The sequence below is a fragment of the Scophthalmus maximus genome, chromosome 9, assembly GCF_022379125.1.
Source record: "Scophthalmus maximus strain ysfricsl-2021 chromosome 9, ASM2237912v1, whole genome shotgun sequence".
NCBI classification, from domain to species: Eukaryota; Metazoa; Chordata; class Actinopteri; order Pleuronectiformes; family Scophthalmidae; genus Scophthalmus; species Scophthalmus maximus.
In genome coordinates this window covers 16414357-16429946 of record NC_061523.1, presented here as the reverse complement: position 1 = coordinate 16429946, position 15590 = coordinate 16414357, and the positions used below count along the sequence as shown (strand labels likewise).

General features: G+C 42.7%; 2 protein-coding genes across 3 annotated transcripts; one reads left to right on the top strand and one right to left on the bottom strand.

Annotated features, from left to right (window-relative positions):
* The first annotated feature begins 12 nt into the window (after positions 1-12).
* LOC118319544 (transmembrane 9 superfamily member 2) lies at positions 13-8002 on the top strand. 2 transcript variants are annotated; one of them, XM_035650015.2, is made up of 18 exons: positions 13-321; positions 669-736; positions 834-927; positions 1100-1227; positions 1368-1497; positions 1743-1870; positions 2030-2144; positions 2286-2365; positions 2467-2572; positions 3075-3125; positions 3478-3610; positions 3832-3951; positions 4068-4125; positions 4305-4464; positions 4567-4718; positions 4851-4962; positions 5348-5519; positions 7336-8002. In XM_035650015.2, exons 1-18 carry the CDS (start codon positions 184-186, stop codon positions 7401-7403), a joined length of 2013 nt encoding a protein of 670 aa, XP_035505908.1. In that variant the 5' UTR covers positions 13-183; the 3' UTR covers positions 7404-8002. The 2 variants fall into 2 exon arrangements, with proteins under 2 accessions (XP_035505908.1, XP_035505909.1); XM_035650016.2 differs by lacking the exon at positions 3075-3125 and having other exon boundaries at positions 14-321.
* A 1026-nt stretch (positions 8003-9028) lies between these two features.
* gpr101 (G protein-coupled receptor 101) lies at positions 9029-13000 on the bottom strand. Its single transcript, XM_035650017.2, has one exon. The coding sequence runs from the start codon at positions 12124-12126 to the stop codon at positions 10804-10806; it is 1323 nt and encodes a 440-aa protein (XP_035505910.1). The 5' UTR covers positions 12127-13000; the 3' UTR covers positions 9029-10803.
* Between the last annotated feature and the right edge of the window lie 2590 nt (positions 13001-15590).

Here is a 15590-nt window from a genome sequence, read left to right as displayed (position 1 = left end):
TCCGGTGGTAATCTTGTGGCCGCGACAGATCAGGACGTCATCAATGCTGGCAGGTCAGGTCTGCGTCCCGAGCATAAAAAACCTAGCTAACCGTGGAAAAGCGAGCAGCCATCCCCTTTCCCCGAGAAGAAGGAACACTCGCCTTTAACAGAAGTCAAACCGAATCGTCGAAGAACCGATAAAATGAAGAGGCGGACACACGTCGGTTTTGTGCTGGTCTATTCGCTGGTCTCGTATTTCTGTTCGTGCTCGGCGTTCTATCTTCCGGGTTTAGCCCCAGTGAGTTTCTGCGAAGAAGGCCAAGCTGCTGAAGATTGTCAGGTATGGCGAAGTCACACACACAACTCAAAATTATCATCTGACCTAGTGGATTTTTTCGTGCTGAAGATTGAATGGAAACATTTCACGTGAGATTCTCTTCGTGGATCTTGCTAGCAGACCAGTGCCCTCCGTAGGCCCCGGCTATAACCGGGAACACTAGCAGAGTGTCTCTGATGCCGTCGCTGTCTCAGTAGTTGTGTGTTAGCACTGGCTGTCATTGCTGGCGCGGGACTGTGATAACATTGATCCAGATTTCAATAAAGTCACATTTTTGGCCTGTTGACTTCTCAGCACTCACCGTTCTGGTCATGACACCGAAACACAAACTGTTTTTTGCTTCTTTACAGTCACTGATACAGCTGTTTGTCAATCGCTTGGACTCAGTGGAGTCAGTCCTGCCTTACGAGTATGACGTGTAAGTATTGTTTAAACTCTGCTTGATACCATTTGTGTGTAATGTCTGGATTTATATTGTTTCATATTCTCATTGTCAATCTGTGAATTTGTTACAGGTTCGACTTTTGCAAAGATGCCAAGGAAATGAGGCCCTCGGAGAACCTTGGGCAGGTGCTGTTTGGTGAGCGAATTGAGTCTTCACCATACAAGGTTTGTTCCCACTTCATCTGAGGCTCTGCTCAGACCTGTTATTAACATCCGTCTGAAGAGATATGATCAAAAGTGGACAGCTCTGCTTGGAGGCCACTCATTTTAGATATGCCAAGCCCATTTGTGAAATGTGCTCTCTTGATGCAGCTTGACTCTAATCTCCATTTTACAGTTCAACTTTAAACAAGATGTTAAATGCAAGGCGGTGTGCACAAAAAACTACAAGAAGGGCACCCAGGAGGATGCAACCAAACTCGATTTTCTCCAGATGGGAATGCAGCTGAATTACCAACACCACTGGTTAGTAAATGATGCACAGCACTGTGCTACTAGTCTTTACTTGTGCGTCAGAGTGTTCGTAGTATGAAGGTTTTGTTCATGAGATGGATTACAGCAGTTGAGAAAAGAAGCTTGTTGAGTTCTATGCGTTATTTCTTCAGGATCATTGACAACATGCCTGTGACGTGGTGCTACGATGTGGAAGATGGTCAGAAGTACTGCAACCCTGGCTTCCCAATTGGCTGCCTCGTTACATCAGTGGGCCGACCTAAAGATGCTTGTGTCATCAACGTGAGTCGTGATATCCGTCTTTGACTTTGTGCTCCACTTAAGGTGTCAAGATTCCCCCGTAGTGGTCAACTGCATGTGAAGTGATCTTCATTTTGATATGCTGAGTAACTGGGGATCCTCAAATGTATACATTAATTGGACACTTTCAGTATAGAAGATACTCAGCAACACACTTCATGTTTATTTTACAAATCTTACCCTGTGCAATCTGAGAACCTGAGATTGACAGAGATTTTTGTTTTCAGTCTGAGTTCAACAAGAAGAACACGTTTTATGTCTTCAACCATGTGGACATAAAGATCACTTACCACAATGGAGAATCAGAAGGATGGACAGGAGCTCGTCTGGTCACTGCCACTCTGGAGCCAAAGAGGTGAATGCTGGTTGGGAGAAGATACAATAGATTTGGTTTCACCAGCTTGTCTCATCTACCTCAACATGCTGCAACTGAATAACGACTCACCATCCAAAACTATTACCATCTTCATTAAGTATCTGACCTGAAAGAGTCCTTGTGTTTTGTGTGCAACAGTATCAAACAGGCAGATGAGAAAAACCCAAGCTGTGAAGGAACCAACCCGATGGAGGTTCCTGTGGAGTTTAACGAAGACGTCTCTATAGTTTACACCTACTCCGTCACATTTGAGGTAGGTCTCTAAACAAAAAGACTTCTTGTATTTGACAAGTAATTATATGTAACTAATACATACAAATTTCTATAGAACAATGAGGAACAACATCCCTTTGCGTGCATTTCTTTTTACCTATACATTTACTTCATTCAACAGGAAAACAATTCAATCAAGTGGGCCTCTAGGTGGGACTACATCCTGGTCTCCATGCCTCACACCAACATCCAGTGGTTTAGGTATGAGGGAGTTTTTTTTTTTGATATTGTACACCATTGAAACTAGCCGCTTGTTGATGCTTGGTAGCTGATGCTCGGTTATGTCATGTGTGTTTTTCCAGCATCATGAACTCCTTGGTCATTGTCCTCTTCCTGTCTGGCATGGTTGCCATGATCATGCTGAGGACCCTGCACAAGGATATTGCCAGATACAACCAGGTGGACCAGGTAAAGTTATGGTTCTCCTCTCAGTCAGCTGGAGCTGATCCGAATGTGTACGCGAAGCACTAGCATGCAGGTGTAGACTACTTGAAGATGCATTTGTGAATAAATGAAGCCAAAACGGATAAATTACTCCTAAAGTTACAGGTTGGATCTCATTTGCACTCATCTAATTTGTGCACTGCAGGACACCATGTTTGGCCATGCAAATTCATTATTTAAAGTAGTTTGTGTCATTTTAGTGAAAACCCAAGTAGTCCACAGCAAACAGCTTTCCTGGTAGTTTGAATTGTAGCCCTGCTTGTACTTGTTTATCCCACTGTGGATAATGACATTGTTAATTTCAGATGAAACTCACCAGTATTAGATGCTCGGGTTTTCACTCAACACAGTAACTCAATGATTACTGGTCAGTGTTATCACTGTTTTATGGCTGAAGTGTGAAATACCACCTAGCACACTCGGTGCACAGTACCTAGAATTATATATATTTTGTTACATTTCACAGGGAGACTTGATAAAGGTTCCACCGCCCAAGGAAAACCACTCTCTACCCTATGTAAGCTTATCGAAAACAAAACTTTTTGTATTTACTTAAACAGGTGTTTGGGGTGTATGATTGCAGCAAACCGGCACATTACAACAAAATTCAAAATGTGGTGTGTAAACATGCAATTTTTAAGAAAAGGGTCTTGTGCTTAAGAGACGACTGAGGAGTTTTCACACCAGATTTTACAGCTCTTTTCTCATGTTACTATACTTTGGTTGCAGGTGTTAGATTGTGAGGTTGTGTTCACTGCTTGGTGGTTGGTTAACCTTTAACTTTTATCGTGTGCAAGTACCACTATCACCAGTATCACTTTGGCCTTGATTGTGACTGTTCCTGTCTCGCCGACCGCCTCCCCTCTCAGGAGGATGCACAGGAGGAGTCCGGGTGGAAGCAGGTGCACGGGGATGTTTTCCGTCCCCCCCGGAAAGGCATGTTGTTGTCTGTGTTCCTTGGACAGGGCACCCAGATCTTCATCATGACCTTCATCACACTCTGTAAGTTCCAATTTACATCCGGCGGAAAATATGTGGTGAAGTAAAGTAAAATATTTGTAATTTACATACTTACACGATCAACCATGTACAAGCATATACTTTACATACAAGCATATTTAAAAAATCACATTTGGAGGATAGCAGTGCCACTGGACTAGCATCAAAAGCTGTCTTTGCATTGATATTTCAGTCCTCACCTGACAATTGTTTGTCCACTGTAGTCCTGGCCTGTCTGGGTTTCCTGTCACCAGCCAACAGAGGGGCTCTCATGACGTGTGCCGTGGTCCTCTGGGTTCTGCTTGGAACCCCCGCCGGCTACGTGTCTGCTCGCCTTTACAAAAGTAAGAGACCTTTTTTTATTGCAAAGTTAATATCAGTCTTACCAGCAGACACAGAAAGGGTTACTGTGATTATGGTTTTATCATGATTTTCTCGTCTATCTGTTTCTTTTCCTCAGCTTTTGGAGGTGAGAAGTGGAAGACGAACGTCTTGCTGACAGCACTCTTGTGCCCAGGGTATGCTCACCTGCTTCATTTGCACAGCTTGTGGGCTTTAGTCTCACTTTTGTACATAATTTTCTGCAGATGAGTGCTCGAGTGACACGTTTCACTGTCATACCTTGCACACTGCTATTATCTCTCTCAAATATTATCTTTCTCTCCACCATTGTCCTTCCTCCATCTCTCTCCCATAGTATTGTGTTTGCAGACTTCTTCTTGATGAACCTGATCCTTTGGGTGGAGGGTTCCTCGGCAGCGATCCCCTTTGGCACTCTGGTGGCTATATTGGCCTTGTGGTTCGGAATCTCTGTGCCCCTCACCTTCATTGGTGCCTACTTTGGGTTCAAGAAATCTGTGAGTTTGGCCTCCTAGGTTATGACGCTATCCTACCTCATATTACATATTGAAGATGAAATGTGAAACATAATAATTTGATCTCATTTTGTTCCTGTGCAGGCAATTGAGCAACCAGTGCGAACAAACCAGATCCCCCGCCAAATACCTGAGCAGTCTTTCTTTACCAAACCTATTCCTGGCATAGTAATGGGTGGCATCCTTCCCTTTGGCTGCATCTTCATTCAGCTCTTCTTCATCCTCAACAGCATTTGGTAAGAAGACTGGAATGCAGTTTTTCCCGATTGTCAGGGAGTCCTGATTTGAATGACTGACACTCCTTACAGCAGGGTTGTGCTCTTTGTGTTCTGCCTTCTATCAGTTAAAGTTGGTTATTTGTACTTTAGGTCTCACCAGATGTACTACATGTTTGGATTCCTGTTCCTGGTTTTCATTATTCTACTCATCACCTGCTCTGAGGCCACAATCCTTCTCTGCTACTTCCATCTATGTGCTGAGGTACCTAAATATTGAGTGAATGTTGTCTCCTTTTATCAAACTTAAGTTTACAAACATGAATTACAGTAATGTAAAGTCCCCATGAAACACACGTCAGAGTGCTATTTGATTCTGCATGTGTACATGTTGCCGGTAAAAACACAAAGCTATAAAGGGAAATATTACATTTGGCGAATATTGGCTGACATTTTTTACAGTAGCCAATAGCGCTGAATGTGTTTACACCCTTGCTACAGATTTGACTGTAGCTAGCAGATTAACATGGAAAATCAAAAACAAATACAGGCTTACTGTATTCATGTCTGTTTTTCCCCCTCTGGTCCACACTTAATTTTAAATATCCTTATGCTGGACGCTAACATGTCACCTTTTGTCATGTGTCCAGGACTACCACTGGTGGTGGCGTTCCTTCCTGACCAGCGGCTTCACAGCGGTCTACCTGTTCATCTACGCGGTGCATTACTTCTTCTCAAAGCTGCAAATAATCGGAGCAGCCAGCACATTCCTTTACTTTGGATACACCTTGATCATGGTCCTTATCTTCTTCCTCTTCACAGGTGAGGCTTTGAGTTCAGTGACTCGCCAGCTCTGTTTGTCTTGACATATTGCAGTGATAACAAATTATGTTTGATGTGAGCCCAGTTTTTTTTCTTTTTCCTTTTCACAAATGATCTACATTATATCCATTATAATGGTGATCATTTAACTGTGTATCTCTTTGTGACCAGTAAAGAAGCACCAACAGCTTATGGGTGTGTGGTTTGTAGGTGTGATCGTGATGGTATTTGTACCGGATTTATTTTTCTTTTCTTTTGCTCACTGTTTGTAAAGTGCAACTAACCTCACTTCATGTGTGGTGTGAAGATTCAGGATCTCCGTCCTGTTTCATGAATCACCAGGATGAAGTCCACATTATTATGAAACATTTGTTTGCTTGACATACATGTCAAATACAAGCCTCTGCCCTCTTATGTCTTAAACTGGCAGTACAAAAGCACTGTCAGAAGAAGCTGAGGGCATTTGTTTGCAAAGCTCCTGATTGAACTGTCATTCTTAAGTCCGTTTGAAGTTTAGTGAAAATCAGAGAGACTTTTTGGAAATGAGACTAGAATGTTTAAAGTCCCTCTTGGTCAGATCTAGTTTTTGCAGACTTATTTGGGTCAGTTCTACCGTCTATTGCTATTTGATAAGACGGAGACTTGTTCTATTTATTCATTTATTTTTTGTAGATCAAAAGATACAGGCACCACATTACGTCTATAAACGCTCAGGATTCCTCACCATCGCGTTAGACCATTTTTCTATGTTTGCACTTAAATTCTGGCTGTGTGACCGAGGTTTGTGCAGATCTGTGTGTCACACGCATTATTACAACGCCAGGGTGAACTGAACATTGTTGCTGGTTTCATCTCGTGTTAAAAGACACAAAGATTGATACGTGTTGACATGGTAACAGCACTCCTTGGTCTGGCCCTGTCCAGCTCTCATGCACACCCACTCAGACGAGACAAGGGATGTGTGGGAAAAGAGGATAATACACAGGACAAGATAACCGGCAAATACACACTCAGTCTTTATGTCACCCAGAAATATACGGCTCACCATGATGTCATATATCCTGGCATACTTTATGGTGTTATACTGTCTCTAGGCCAGATAAAAAGTTAGCCCGTACCCCTGCTTGTCATCGCTACAACATTTGACACTATCTTAAGACAGAGCTGTAAGTAGCGAGGGAACGAGATGTCAAAAGATTATCACCAAGAAATAATCCAAGGATTCAAGATAAAAGAATATCAGTTTCCCTCCTTGCTTGCAGTTTTGATCTAAATAATCCTAATCTCTCATTTCCCCCTTTTTAAGTTTTTATTTTTATTTAATTTCATTTTTTTAAATTTATACTTCATTCCACCTTTGATCACAGATTAGGCTGCATGGCCCCCATTGAGCAGTCAGATTGGAGTTTTATACCCAGATGAATTGATCTAGGATTGTGACCAATTTGGCTTCTCAACGTGGGTGGATCTTAGGCAAATATGTGCTCTCGCTCTGACAAAATGAAGAGCTGGTGTGTGATTTACGTTCTTGTGGAGATGCAGTCCTAACCTGTCAAAAATTAGTTTTCAAGTTGTAAGTGTATAGAATGTGGTTTTGCTCTGACCCCATAAACTGGCTGTAAAGTTTCACACCTTATTTCTGTGCTCCTGAAGTTCATTAATTTCCGGACCTTGTAGCTTTTAATAATTTTTTTTGATTTACCCTCCTCTCTTCCAAATATTTTCCTGAAGGCAGCTAATCCCACACGAGTTTGCTTGATGTTTGTGCTATTGTTTTTTTTAAAAATAATTACTCTACCCTGTCTTTTCTTCTCAGGTACAATTGGCTTCTTTGCCTGCTTCTGGTTTGTAAATAAGATCTACAGTGTGGTGAAGGTGGACTAGAGGACTGAAGGAAAGACTGACTCCTTGCTGTCGCAGCATTGGCCTCCTCAGTGCTGCCTGTGTGACAAAGTGGTCCGAATAGACCTGAATTGAAACCATCACTTAAGATAGAAAAGACCTGAAGAGCAGAGCCCGTCCTCTTTTGTGCTTTAAACCTATGTCTTCTTTTTTTTTTTTTTTAAATATAATTTTGTGTTCACTGTTGAGCAGTAATATTTTGAGTGGCGCCTTGAAAATCAGTGTGGGTTCCAATGATCTCATTTTCATAGTGAGCAGTTTGTTTTGGTGGGTTTAACAAGAAAAGGTGAAATGTTTTCTAAAGAAAGTAAAATGCCCTGTTGATTTTTATATTATGTCTAAATGTCTAAACTTTGTTTTTCAGTCATTACTTATATTGTAAAGATTAAAAAAAAAAGTGTACATATACTGTACATAGCGAGCGAGTGAGTGAGAAAAGGCTTCTTAAAGATTGTCACCGTTACGGAACCTTCTTTTCTTTTCTATTCTTTCTGTCTGAGGTAAAGTGGAGGCTATGAATCCTTAAAATATCAGCTTGTATTGTAGTTAAGAAATCATATAAAACACTGACATTGCTATGATACATGTCCATTCTCTTGTATTTGATGGCTACTCTTTAAGTTTGCATAGCAGCAAAGGTTACACTTGCTTAAGAAGCACATCTGTATCATAGGCGAATTTGCTAGTTACAGTCTGTTGCACATCCAGGCAGATCTCAGTGACTTGCCTGACTTGTCCAGCCTTGGGAGAGATTCTCACTTAGTTAATCATAATGCAGTGATTAAGTCCATATGCACCACCGAGATGCACCCCTTTAGATTTGAATATGCAGTTTGCTGAACTGTAACTACGCGACACACTGCTGCCTTTTGCTTCGAGCAGTGTGGAGTCATCACCCAAGGTGATAACATTTTTACAAATAAATGCAGTTAATTCAAAGTGAAGGCCATGTTGTATTTTGAGCCACTAGATTACATGAACATCTCATACAATCTTAACCACTTGCCGTATTTTTAATTTCTCGATATACAGCTATAGTTTAGTTGGCAGAAATCAAAATGAGCATACAGAGTATACAATAATATGCGAGAAATATGACTAATGCAGGGAAGTGTTATATAGGTGCTATTCTGGGCCTCCTCTTATTCTCCCTCTTCAGTCACAATTATCCACATATTGAATACAATAGTCTTTGGAGTTATGTAGTTAATTAACCCCTATAGTTACATAAGGACAGGAGCAAGCTTTTACTTTTCATATATATATATATATATATATATATATATATATAGTATTATAGCTGACAGGTCTTTGCTGACAGGTCTATATATATATATATATATATATATATATATATATAAATGATCATGAATAACTTGAAACTTTACCAAAAATACACAAACACAATCTAAGAAACCTAAGATGTTAACCCTCGTAGAGCTTTTGTTTGAATCTGATTAAATTCACAATCTAAAATCGGTCTTACATTGTTTGATATACTTAGTTTCACTTTGATTTCTTCCACCTGACGTCTGCAGGATGTCTAAGTTTTACAGAATTTTCCTTTACCTGGTGTCAAATGCAAAGACCTAACTATAGACTCCTTGTAACACTTTTACATATAATTCACTTTTATTAAATAACATTTAATGTTGAGTGATTAAACCAGAAAAGAAATACAAAGGCACGATAAAAAAATCACAAAAATATGTTGTTTTAAAGCACTTAAAAACATAGTTTTCACTTATTTGATGATCAATTGTTTTACACATTGTACCTCACCCCTTTGTCCTGTACAGAGAAACACTGTCAAACACATTATACAAGCTTGATTGTCAGCTATAATACTGTGGTAAAGTACAGCAAGCTGTGAAATGTTTCCCCCCCAAAAAACAATCAGTCAAATGAAAATATTAATAATAACAATAAAATAGATTTTTTTTCTTCCGTTTCTCTAAAAGTTATAAAAACTTGACCAAAAGGACCAGACACACTTTTCAAATAATGCACAAAATGTTGTCATGCAACTATGACATCCTTTAGCAGCACACCATCTCCCAACATCAACCTCGGATGAATTGCCTCCCAATGAGATTTGTCCCGGCAGGTACATGTCACATAGGTACTCATCGTTTCTGTGGCTTCAAGCAGCCAGGTGTTTCCATTACAAATACTGAATCAGGAGGTATCTTTACAAATGTACATGTGTTCAGAGCAATATAAGAAATCTGTTATGTGTTCCTCTGGTTTATATAATCTTTTTTTAGTATACCCTGTTCTCTACACACTGTACTGTTTCAACAAAAATACTGTACTTTCTCACAGAACGGCTGAAAATACTGCGTCCAAATACACAGCGACACATCCAAGTTGCAAATTCTCCAACTCTTTTGAACTGGGACACAAAGAGACAACGTCAAACTTGTTTGAGCTCACCAACCCGCGTGTGTTTTGTTACTTTACAGGCACAATGAATCACTATTCTACACATTTACTCAAAAGGCGCTTTGAGACTAAGAGGAGAGTTACTGCGGCAAGGACTTCAACTCACATATGTTCAGGTGCTCAAAAAGATTCAAGAACAGAGATGGGCAATACATTTTTTTTTTTTTTTCCCAAAAACATCCTGAGTTCATTATTTGCAGGCGGCGCTTGTTTGCACTAACACAAGGACAGGACATCCTCTGACTCTGGCAGGATCAGAAAATAATTGCAACTCACAAAAAAGTTTAAAGGAGACATGGTGCGCAGATACTGCAGATCGATATCAGAGTAATCTATGACTCACAATTAAAGCAAAGTGCTTAGAACAGCCACACTCTAATCCAACATATACATTTTCTATCTCTACACAGCAAGTTTATTTATTCATTGTTTTAAAACAGTGGCATTTATAAAAAACTTGCAGGCAAAGATCTCAAAGTTAAATGTCATTTCTAGTTTAACTTTTGAATTGAGGCTGATTCAAATGCCTGTTTTTAATGTGACAGCAGCTAGTACAATAAATACGCACATTTAAAGGTAATTTTTTAAGAGACAAAACATATAACCTGTTTGTTGCTGTGTTTATCAAGATTTGACCTCGCAAAAATACGAATTTAATATATCTTCTACATACTATTATAAATTTAAAATGCAACTATGAATGATTAAGTTTTTCCAAGTACATATCTGACCACAAGTTCATTGTTTGCGCAGGCTGAAAATAGTAAAATATTGTTATGATGGTGATCAAGTATCGTACTATTCCTATAATGCCATTGACTTCATAATGTTGCAAAGAAGGCATATTCCTTTGTCTGTTCTTCTGTGTGAACACACTGCATGACACACTCCTCGCATAAGAGCATACATGATCTATCTGATGAATTCTCGAGGCGGTTTATGTGCTTTGTTTGCTGTGGACTGTGAGCTCCCTCTCGGAGCTGATGCTGGTAGAGGCGGTGTCCTTGCGGCTGTCCCTCGACCTCCTCTCAAAAGTGGGGCTGGATGATGTTGTGCATTCTTCCCAAGTCCGCAGAGGGAAGACTCGAGCCGCAAGGCTGGGCAGGTGAGGCTGGGGGCCCGAGCGTCCCTCTGTGGTCGTGAAGCAGCTCTCTACAGCAGAGCTCTGGCTGGGACGGCCCTGTTTGCAGAACAGTCCACAGAGCAAAGCCAGGAACTCCTTCCTCACGCTACGGTGCATGTAACCATAAATGTAAGGGTGGAGGCAGCACTGTAAAAAAAAGAGCACAAGGGCAACAGAGGACAACCAGGTGGGTACAGCGGCTCTGGTGCTCATAGATACCGTATTCAGTATGCTGTAAGGCCCCATGCTGAGGATATATGAGGCCATAATCACAAAAACAACTCGAGCTGCCTTGCAGTGGTAGTGGAAGCGTCTGTGCCTAACTCGAACGGGGTATCCTCTGGCTGAGTAGGGCCCGTCAGGCGAACTTGCAGACTGGGCTTGGGCCTGCCGCTGTGGACTGCCGGGTCCCTGGAAGTCCTGTGGGGAGGGCTGGGAGTAGGACTGTGTCTGTATGGGGTGCACGAGAGCGTTCTGTCTCCGGGCTGCTCTGAACACCATCCAGTAACATCCGAGCATAATGAGCACCGGCAGCCAGAAGGAAAAGGTGGACACCACAGCCGAGTAGGACAGGCTGGAGGACCACACCACTGAGCACATATTGTGGCGTCGGTCGAAGTCAATGGCCCCCCAGCCGTACAGAGGGGGTGTGCTCTGCAGGAAGCTGAGCACCCAGGTGCAGACGATCAGGTTGGTGCCCAGGTGAGGGGTCATGCGGGTGGGGTAGGACAGTGGGTGGATGATGGCCAGGTAGCGATCCACAGACACAACTATAATTGTGTTGACCCCAGCGAACGCGAAGAGGTGCATGAGCACCACCAGCGCCTGGCACAGTCGCACATCCAGCGGCCACACACCTGGCACGGTGGCCGCCATGGCAAAGGGCATGACCAGTATGGTCTGGAGGAGGTCGGCCAAGAGGAGGTTGAGGACGAAGCGGTTGGCCACGTGAAGCAGCTGCGGCTTCCTCTGGAACACCAGCAGAACCACCACGTTCCCGAACAGCGACACGCACACAATGAGGGATATGAGCACCATCTTCACCGCACAGCTGGCCGTGGAGGACCACACTGGGCCGCCGCGGGCGGAGCCCGAGAAGCCAGTCTCCCAGGGGACATCGGTGAAATTGGTGCCCATACTGTGCAAGGTTCGTCCAGACGCGTGGTCCGGTCACATCCAGCAGGGAGCTGACACGAGAGTCAGGTTAGTCCCATCATGGTGAGCAGGTTGACGGGACAGAAAACCTGCTCGGGTTCCATTTGCTTCAGGGGGGGGGGTCACAGCAATATCTGTACCTGGTGCTGTTTAATCCCGAATCTCACCTGGCGTGGCACATCATCCATAACACGAGGAAATGGTACAGTCGACTCATGCAGGAGCATCCTGCACGTCTGGAGATCATCGACACTGATTTGCTGCTCATCGTCGTCGGCTGATTTTCTTAATCCCTGAAGGTTTCGCCCACCGACCAGGCCCCCCTTTCGTCGTCGTCGTCTTCTTCTTCTTCTTCTTCTCCTCGCAGCCCACATCTGCAGGATGACGAGCTGGAATGCTGTCTGGCGACGGCAAATGCCGCCGTGCGCGCCGATCAGCGTCGGGCGTGCATGTCCAGGCGCTGGCAGCTATCGCGGATTACTCGTCTGTAATGCGCGACGCGAAGCCCTAATACCCCGCGAGCGATCCCATCAGCGGTCGTTTGTGGGATGCGCCGCTCGGTGCTGCAGCCTCGGCTCCAGCCGATGGCAGCGAGCTCTTCCGCGGCTCAGCTAACACGAAGCCTACGCGTGCGTGTCTTCTTCGCCCAGCGGGGGTCTCTCATCCGGACGAGATGATGCTCCCCCCCCGCCAGCTTTCGTTCCTTCTCAACAGTCTTAGGCTACTTACGGTCGGGTCCTGTCTCCGAGCTGTCAGAAGGGGGGGAACAGAAGCCAAGGACACCTGCACTGACGTCCCCCCTGTCCCCGGAGCGAGTCAGCCTCCTCCTCCTCCTCACCATCCTCCTCCTCCTCATCCTCACCATCCTCATCCTCCTCATCCTCACCATCCTCCTCCTCATCCTCCTACTCCTCCTCCTCCTCCTCATCATCCTCATCCTCCTCATCCTCCTCCTCCTCCTCCTCCTCCTCACCATCCTCCTCCTCCTCATCCTCACCATCCTCATCCTCCTCATCCTCACCATCCTCCTCCTCCTCCTCTTCCTCCTCCTCATCCTCATCCCCATCCTCACCATCCTCCTCCTCCTCATCCTCCTCCTCATCCTCACCATCCCTTTCCCCGTGTTGTTGTGCCTGTGCGTGCAGCCAACACTCTTCACATAATCACGGTGGAACAAAATGTACAAACATTATCACATTTTATCACATTATTTTATTTGCTGGGAATCGATTTGGGAATCGATTGACCAACAAGTGGTTCAATCAAATGGCTTTTTTTTTTTTTTGCGTGATCTTCAAATAACAGGGTGGCAGTGGGCAAAGAACAAGATTGGTCTCGATCACCCCCATTTGCAGGAATTAAGCAATCACCAGGTTTGGAATTACAATGTTATGTGAGCATCAGCCTACAGCCTTTTTCTGCTTTTGTGACTCTTTTCCATGTAAAGCTTCTCCTACTGCCTTGTCCTGAAACACCACAGCTGTCAGTACCTGTTTTGAAAATGTATTTAGAAAGAAAAAGCACTGAGGCTTTGAATTATTGTCTCATTTAATCTGGGAATATGTTTAGCAAATAGTTTTCAAATTCTCCATCTACTTGTTCTCCATCAAATATGTCCTACTCTTGCAATACATCTTATTTTATATGAGAAAGCTGGGATGATATTCATTAGTTTACACCTTAACAAATCTAAAGCTGAAGATAATTTGGTCGATCCTCTTGCTGACATTTTTTTAATTCATCTCTTGCATCAGGTAAAAAAAAGTACCCGGAGGAAACCACGCAGACATGGGGGACACTGGAAGTCTATTCATGTTACAAAAAGGTGGTGATCTGACTTAAAGCAACTTAAATAATTACCATCCAATCTTCATCAAGTGAGACTGTTTCTAGTCACATAATTACAGCCTGAGCAGTCGGGATTAAGATTGTGTAACAGTACAACAACTGCTGCATCATGTGAACTTAACGATATTATTGAAGCTCTGAACAAACGTCATATTGTGCTGCACTCTCCACAGACCTATCTAAACTATTTCATTCAGTCGATCATAGTCCACAAGGGGAAAATTATGTTCCATCGGTGCGCGTGAAATGTCCATTAAATGGTTTTATGACTCTTTCAGGTAGGACTGTAGGACTGTAGTGGTGCTCCACAAGGGTTCATTCTTGGTCCTCTTTTATTTACCACATACAAACATAATATCATCTCTCCCCCCCTCAAACTGTGACATACATTTTTATACAGATGACAGCCTTTATATGCCATTGGCTATTCTCATAATCTGGCCATTGCAAATCTACAGTCTGCAAATATAAACTTGATTCGAATTCTGGTAAAACTAAATGTGCACTTTTGGCCACCTCGGAGTATGACGGCTATACTGCACCTATCCAAACCCTTCATAGTTCAAACATGTTGCATCAAGGTGTGATGGTCCTCAACAAATACAAGGGAGCAGCATTGTGTGTTGCTTATTTACTATAATAAGGCTCTACAGCTAAAAGGTTCATTCCAAGGTCAGATCACAGGACAATTTAACATTAGCCCTACCACATGTTCACGCGGAACTTGGAAACAACTTATTTCCCTTTTTAATCATACTTCCACATGCTTCTCTTAAATGTGTGAATGGATCTTTCATATTTGTGAATTATCTGTGTCTATCTATTGTTTAATGTCTGTACCCGGCAATATTTTTTAACGCACTCTTGAAAAAGAGACCCAGATCTCAAAGAGACTACAGCTTTTGGCAAAACAATCTCACTTAAAGGTCAATTTAGTTGCTGTTAAAGTCATATAACTTCCTCTCTGTCAGCAGACAGTTATTTCATGCTGATTTCATCTTTCTTTCTGCTCCACTTCAAGTGTCCCATCTGCTCTTCCCAGGATTCCTACAAACAGAAGATAGAGGACTGAATTACCTTTTCCAGTTTTGTACTGGTTACCTGGGCCTATAGTGTTACAGTAAGAATCCTAAAGTATTGTATAAATCTGCGCATATTTCATCTCCATATTGGCTCTTATATTTGCCTGCAGTTCTGCCAGGTCATATTCATTTGTAGATTAAAAAAAACAAAACCAAAAACAAGCTTTAAAGACACACTTGGCATCAGGCAAATAATTGACCTGCTACATTCAAGCTGTTAGTTTTATCTTTAACATCTTCATTCATAGATGAATAATGGAGATGAACTTCAAATGTTCCATTATTAGGACTCTTTCAGGCTTTATCATTCCACCTCTGACGGGATGAAGCTGAAAACAGAGACGGAATAGTTAAATAGAAACCCAATGTACTTCTGATGGTTCTGGATAGCTGTTTTGATCCATCACTGCATACGCACAGTTGAAGGTTCTACTGTATGCATTGTTTGTTTCATGTACACTTTTATATAGGCCACCATTTTTTAATCCTGGAAGCACAAACATTTTAGTATTTGTA

Excerpts from the sequence above, each read along its gene's own strand:
- LOC118319544 (XM_035650015.2), top strand. The coding sequence starts at position 184 with ATGAAGAGGCGGACACACGTCGGTTTTGTGCTGGTCTATTCGCTGGTC. Across the intron at positions 3,952-4,067 it reads GTCTGCTCGCCTTTACAAAA|CTTTTGGAGGTGAGAAGTGG; the intron begins GTAAGAGACCTT and ends TCTTTTCCTCAG. Across the intron at positions 4,719-4,850 it reads TTCATCCTCAACAGCATTTG|GTCTCACCAGATGTACTACA; the intron begins GTAAGAAGACTG and ends TTTGTACTTTAG.
- gpr101 (XM_035650017.2), bottom strand. The coding sequence starts at position 12,126 with ATGGGCACCAATTTCACCGATGTCCCCTGGGAGACTGGCTTCTCGGGC.